The sequence below is a fragment of the Chiloscyllium plagiosum genome, chromosome 28 (genome assembly GCF_004010195.1).
Source record: "Chiloscyllium plagiosum isolate BGI_BamShark_2017 chromosome 28, ASM401019v2, whole genome shotgun sequence".
Classification (NCBI taxonomy): domain Eukaryota; kingdom Metazoa; phylum Chordata; class Chondrichthyes; order Orectolobiformes; family Hemiscylliidae; genus Chiloscyllium; species Chiloscyllium plagiosum.
Window position 1 is genome coordinate 41,870,037 of NC_057737.1, and position 7,076 is coordinate 41,877,112.

Here is a 7,076-nt window from a genome sequence, read left to right on the forward strand (position 1 = left end):
GGCCTAACAGGGAAGGCAGGTGAACTCAGGGCATGGTTAGGAACATGTTTCTGGGATATCATAGCAATTACACAGAAAATGGCTAGGGATGGGCAGGACTGGCAGCTTAATGTTCCAGGATACAAATCCTACAGGAAGGACAGAAAGGGAGGCAAGAGAGGAGGGGGAGTGGCATTTTTGACAAGGGATAAAATTACAGCTGTGCTGAGGGAGGATATTCCCGGAAATACATCCAGGGAAGTTATTTGGGTGGAACTGAGAAATAAGAAAGGGATGATCACCTTATTGGGATTGTATTATAGACCCCCTAATAGTCAGAGGGAAATTGAGAAACAAACTTGTAAGGAGATCTCAGCTATCTGTAAGAATAATATGGTAGTTATGGTAGGGGATTTTAACTTTCCAAACATAGACTGGAACTGCCATGGTGTTAAGGGTTTAGATGGAGAGGAATTTGTTAATTGTGTACAGGACAATTTTCTGATTCAGTATGTGGATGTACCTACTAGAGAAGGTGCAAAACTTGACCTACTCTTGGGAAATAAGGCAGGGCAGGTGACTAAGCTGTCAGAGGGGGAGCACTTTGGGGCCAGTGACTATTATTTTATTAGACTTAAAATAATGATGGAAAAGGATAGACCAGATCTAAAAGTTGAAATTCTAAATTGGAGAAAGGCCAATTTTGACAGTATTAGGCAAGAACTTTCGGAAGCTGATTGGGGCAAATGTTCGCAGGTAAAGGGATGGCTGGAAAATGGGAAGCCTTCAGAAATGAGATAACGAGAATCCAGAGAAAATACATTCCTGTTAGGGTGAAAGGAAAGGCTGGTAGGTATAGGGAATGCTGGATGACTAAAGAAATTGAGGGTTTGGTTAAGAGAAAGAAGGAAGCATATGTAAGGTATAGACAGGATAGATCGAGTGAATCCTAAGAAGAGTATAAAGGAAGTAGGAGTATAGTTAAGAGGGAAATCAGGAGGGCAAAAAGGGGACATGAGATATCTTTGGCAAATGGAATTAAGGAGAATCCGAAGAGTTTTTACAAATACATTAAGGGCAAAAGGGTAACTAGGGAGAGAATAGGGTCCCTCAAAGATCAGCAAGGTGCCTTTGTGTGGAGCCGTAGAAAATAGGGGAGATACTAAATGAGTATTTTGCATCAGTGTTTACTGTGGAAAAGGATATGGAAGATGTAGCCTGTAGGGAAATAGATGATGACATCTTGCAGAATGTCCAGATTACAGAGGAGGAGGTTCTGGATGTCTTGAAACGGGTAAAGATGGATAAATCCCCAGGACCTGTTCAGGTGTACCCTTTGGGAAGCTAGTGAAGTGATTTCTGGGCCTCTTGCTGAGATATTTGTACCATCGATAGTCACAGGTGAGGTGCTGGAAGACTAGAGGTTGGCTAATGCGGTGCCACTATTTAAGAAGTGTGGTAAGGACAAGCCAGGGAAGTATAGACCAGTGAGCCTGACATAGGTGGTGGGCAAGTTGTTGGAGGGAATCCTGAGGGGCAGGATGTACATGTATTTGGAAAGGCAAGGACTGATTAGGGATAGTCAACATGGCTTTGTGTGTGGAAAATCATGTCTCACAAACTTGATTAAGTCTTTTGAGGAAGTAACAAAGAGGATTGATGAGGGCAGAGCAGTAGATGTGATCTATATGGACTTCAGTAAGGCGTTCGACAAGGTTCCCCTTGGGAGACTGATTAGCAAGGTTAAATCTCACAGAATACAAGGAGAACTAGCCATTTGGATATAGAACTGGCTCAAAGGTAGAAGACTGAGGGTGGTGGTGGAGGGTTGTTTTTCAGACTGGAGGCCTGTGACCAGTGGAGTGCCACAAGGATCGGTGCTGGGTCCTCTACTTGTTGTCAGTTACATAAATGATTTGGATGTGAGCATAAGAGGTGCAGTTAGTAAGTTTGTAGATGACACCAAAATTGGAGGTGTAGTGGACAGTAAAGAGGGTTACCTCAGATTACAACAGGATCTGGACCAGATGGGCCAATGGGCTGAGAAGTAGCAGATGGAGGTTAATTCAGATAAATGCAAGGTGCTGCATTTTGGGAAAGCAAATCTTAGCAGGACTTATACACTTAATGGTAAGGTCCTAGGGAGTGTTGCTGAACAAAGAGACATTGGAGCGCAGGTTCATAGCTCCTTGAAAGAGGGGTCGCAGGTAGATAGGATAGTGAAGAAGGCATTTGGTATGCTTTCCTTTATTGAGTACAGGAGTTGGGAGGTCATGTTGAGGCTGTACGGGACATTGGTTAGGCCATTGGCTGTACGGGACATTGGTTGGAATATTGCATGCAATTCTGGTCTCCTTCCTATCGGAAAGATGTTGTGAAACCTGAAAGGATTCAGAAAAGATTTACAAGGATGTTGCCAGGGTTGGAGGATTTGAGCTATAGGGAGAGGCTGAACAGGCTGGGGCTGTTTTCCCTGGAGCATCGGAGGCTGAGGGGTGACTTTATAGAGGTTTACAAAGTTATGAAGGGCATGGATAGGATAAATAGGCAAAGTCTTTTCCCTGGGGTCGGGGAATCCAGAACTAGAGGGCATAAGTTTAGGGTGAGAGGGGAAAGATATAAAAGACACCTAGGGGGCAATGTTTTCACACAGAGGGTGGTATGTGTATGGAATGAGCTGCCAGAGGAAGTGGTGGAGGCTGGTACAATTGCAACATTTAAGAGGCATTTGGATGAGTATGTGAATAGGAAGGGTTTGGAGGGATATGGGCTGGGTGCTGGCAGGTGGGACTAGATTGGGTTAGGATATCTGGTCGGCATGGACAGGTTGGACCGAAGGGTCTGTTTCCATGCTGTACATCTCTATTACTCTAAGACCCTATGAACTCACTGAACTGCCATTGCAGGACCTTGGCATTCTTCCTTCCTATCTCATTTGTGCCAATGTGGACAATGACTTCTGTCTGCTTACTGTCCAGTTTCAGGATGCCCTGTATCCACTCAGAGTTATCCAAGGGAACCCGTCACCAGGGAGGCAATCTCCCATTTACACTTGCTCCGCCTTTTCCTCAGATCATGGTGGAGCCTTTGGTAATCCCTCTCCTTTGTCAACATCATAAAACTCATTATGTTTCCTCCTACCTCATTCCAAAGATGAATCATACCGGGCTCAAAATGTCAACTCTGTTTCTCTGATTGCAGAGGCTAACAGACCTGTTTGTTTTCTCCAGCACTCTCTGCTTTTATTTCAGATTTCCCGCATCCCCGTTATTTTGCATTTATTATAGGCACGAGCAGTTGTTCAATAACTGGACAAACAGACGAAATTAGGTAGTGGCAATAGCACAAGGCAGGTGCTAGTGAATCAGTATTCTGACAGTATCCTGGGAGCATAAAACAGGTTTCTGGTTCACTCTTGTCCATATGCCATTTCTTTCGAAAGACCTATTTCTCTCCCTCTGTTGATTAACAGATAATTAATGCAGAGTCAAAAAGTGTGGTGCTGGAAAAGCACAGCCAGTCAGACAGCATCCGAGCAGAAGAGTCGATGTTTCGAGCATAAGCTCTTCATCAGGAATGTGGGGCAGGCCCAAGGAGACAGATATAAATGGGAGGGGGGCGCTGGGGCTGGAAGGAAGGTAGCTGGGAATGTGATAGATAGATGAAGGTGGCCGGATGATGGTTGTAGGTCAGAGAGGAGGGTGAAGCGGATAGGTGGGAAAGAAGATGGACAGGTAGGACAGGTGAAGAGGACGGTGCTGACAACCACATGGGATTAATGTTGATTACACCAGTTTCTTCATTTCCCCTCCCGCCACTTATCCCGGATCCAACCCTCCGCTTGGACACCGCCCTCTTGAATGATCCTACCTGTCCATCTCTCTTCCCACCTTTCTGTACCACCCACCTCTCCGACCTATCACCATCACCCCATCTTCATCTATCAATCACATTCCCAGCTACCTTCCCCCCAGTCCCAACCCCCACCCAATTATCTCTGTCTCCTTGGGCCTCCCTCACTTTCCTGATGAAGAGCTTACGCTCAAAAGGTCAACTCTCCTGCTCTTTGGATACTGCCTGAACCATGCTGTGTCTTCCAGTGCCACACTCTTCGACTCTGATCTCTCTCCAGCATCTGCAGTCCTCATTTTGTCCAAGTAATCAATGCAGAATACTGTACAACTTTTACTGAGAACTCTTGCTCACTGAATTTCAGTGAGTTGAGATGAGCAGTTACACAAACAGGTTTCACCATTAGCAGGTGGGTGAGACTCTGCTCATGCCTGTCTGGCAGGTGGGTCTAGTTTGGATCAGAATTTAGATCCCAGAAAACAAGGGCCCATGCTCCAATCCAGACGAGTCACGTTGCTGTGAGAGCTGTGCTTCATAGCTAGACATGTCTTTAAAATTTCATATAGAAGAGAACAGAAACACAATTAGCGATGGGATTAGTTTGAAATTAAAGAAAGTGTACGTCCCCCCACTGCTGCTGAAGACCCCCCCCCCCTGCCCCATTCCATCTTATCTGAGTTTAACGCACAGGTGATAAGAACATGGACTCAGGGTGATTCCGAATTTAGATTCAGTGTAGTTTGGTCTTGGTTCATTTTCTGGGAGATGGAATGTGAACTGTTGGAGCATGGAGGTGAAGAACAGGAAGAGTTCAGTCTTTGCCAGCTGCTCCCCCAGGCACACACTGCGACCTGCAGAGAGATGAGCAAAGAACGGTCAAGTCAGCAGGTGAGAGGTGCATGTGTCTGTGTATGTGTAAGCGTCTGTTTGCGTGTTCACATCCAAGATGGCGGCAGTGGAATAGGTCGCATCTGGCTCCTCACCCTAGGCTGGTTTCGTTCTGCCCGTTTTTTCTTTCATTTTCTCGTTCTTCTTCTCTCTTTTTTTGAAGTTTTTTCTCGTGCTCCTTTTATTGGAAAAGAAACTTGCTTTGGAGCAGCAGTGACATCATTGGAGTGGCTGAGAGTAGGAACAGAGTGGGCTAGAGACCTGGGCGGAGCAGGACAGTTGTTGAACTGGGGACCGGGACGGGTGGTCAGCGGCTTGCAAGCTCAGTCAGATCACATCTGGAAGCTCCCTAAATGAATCAATAAGATTTCAGACTTAGATTTATTGTCACATGTATATAAACATACAGTGAAGTGCTTTTCATGTGTAAAATGTGAAGTGTTGCCATCTTGAGACAGGAGATAAACAACATAGAAATAGAGGAAGATAAGAAAATCAACACAGAAAATGTACAAACAGTGGGAAATCAATCTAAATTGGGAAACGTGATCTCTGTAATAGGGGCTATTCTCTTTTTTTTTCACATCTTCTTGCAGTCAGAAGCTGGAATAAGAGAAGCCAGAAAACAATTGTTATGCCCAGCTACTTTAAGGAAAGCAATGTATTTTCTTCAACACATTTAAAGATAAATAGATAAAGAAAAATTGGAATAAACAAAAAACAAGTGGAAAATATAATTTTAGTATCTTAGTTAGCTTTAGCTTAAGTGTTCAGACATTTATTAGAAGCTACAACAAGTGTCAGAAATTTGCTTGCATTCTGGGGATTTTTAAAACTTTGAATTACGTTCTGAGATAAGCCAAGTCATGAGAAATATTCACAGTCAAGACCCGAACCAATGCTTAAGATGCCCCTTTGCTCGCTGTCGTATTTTCAATGGGTAAAACCACATGATGCTGTAATAAAGTGGTGATTGATTGGCCGCTCCCAATAAAACTCTGCAGCAGCCTCACTCACTGTCAGCTGGAATTTGTTCTCTGGCTGCTGGACAAGTGTTTGTCTCTCTGGGAAACATGGAGCTCTCTGCATTCCCCGGGTTTCTCTCAATGATATGTGACAGATTCACTGTACTGGCCATGTTCTTCATGGTGTTTGCCCTGGTCTTTGACTTCATGAAGAGACGCAAGGGTCAGAGCTACCCTCCTGGGCCCTGGGGTTTACCTTTCATTGGGAACATTCTTCAGGTGGACTTGAACAACCCCCACTTGTCGTTTGCCAAGGTAAAGTACAAAATGGTCAGATAGCAGTGAGTGAGTGTGAGAGAGATAGAGAGACCCCATTCTATCAATCATATTTAACCCTCAATCTCTACTTGTTTTTGTTATGGATTGTTTGCATCTGTTTTTCTTTATTTCTGTTCAATTAATTCTGTCTAACGTCTGACCCACCTCTTCTTTATTTATTCAAAATTTTCTTTACCCACCTCTCTTTAAATATGTTGCTTTTAAGATGTTGCTTTCTTCACTGGACTAAGTAACATATATATTCATGATGCAATTGTTCCAAGTTTAAATGGAGTTAGTCACAGTTTTTAGATTTAATATGATTTCTTACAGCTAATGGATTTTCTTATTAGCAAATACTTAAGATAGACAGCTTAGATCTAACTCTGAGTAGAATCATCTTATCTAGATATCCAGATAGCAAAGTCTATGTTGCTGAACAGAGTCCCTCTGGTGACAGTGCAAATATTGTCTTTTTATGGATTTTACACAAGGTGCTCATGGGAAATTGGAAATAAGATAGGACAGTTTACTGAAGATAAGATAACTGCTTGCAACTGCTCCGACATCCCATGCATTGGCAGTTTCCATCTTAAATGCCAATACAGATCCTCAGGGTGGACACGTGAAACCTTCTACCTTGTGGAAACAGACAGACTACCTTTCATTGTCCTACTCGCATGTGTAGATCTGCATATTATTGCAATCCATGAAATGACAAATTTGGCAGTTGCAACACCCAAAGATTCCAGCCTGCAACATCAATCTCATTCCACTGGTTGCGGTCGAGTTGAGCAGTTTCAACAAACTATGTCAGGTGATGAACAACTGCAGCAACTCAAGGCCATTCTCAAAGGGGAGGCACTTCCAGAAGCTGCTCAAGCTAGAACATCTGATCTGGTCATTCAGAGTTGAGCTAGCATTTCCCAGGGGCACGACCTTCAAAGGCAAACTGGTCAGAATTACACAAGGAGAAAGTGAGGACTGTGGATGTTAGAGACCAGAGTTGAGAGTGTGGTGCTGGAAAAGCACAACAGGTCAGGCAGCATCTGAGGAGCAGAAGAATCGACATTT

At 44.0% G+C, this 7,076-nt stretch overlaps 1 protein-coding gene across 1 annotated transcript in view; it reads left to right on the forward strand.

The window, feature by feature from the left end:
• The first annotated feature begins 5,734 nt into the window (after positions 1-5,734).
• The window catches only part of LOC122564143 (cytochrome P450 2D15-like), a 17,402-nt gene continuing 16,060 nt past the window's right edge, over positions 5,735-7,076 (forward strand). Inside the window, exon 1 of the mRNA XM_043718770.1 lies at positions 5,735-5,999. Coding sequence (XP_043574705.1) covers positions 5,793-5,999 — 207 coding nt within the window. The 5' untranslated portion in view covers positions 5,735-5,792. The remainder of the gene's footprint in view (positions 6,000-7,076) is intronic.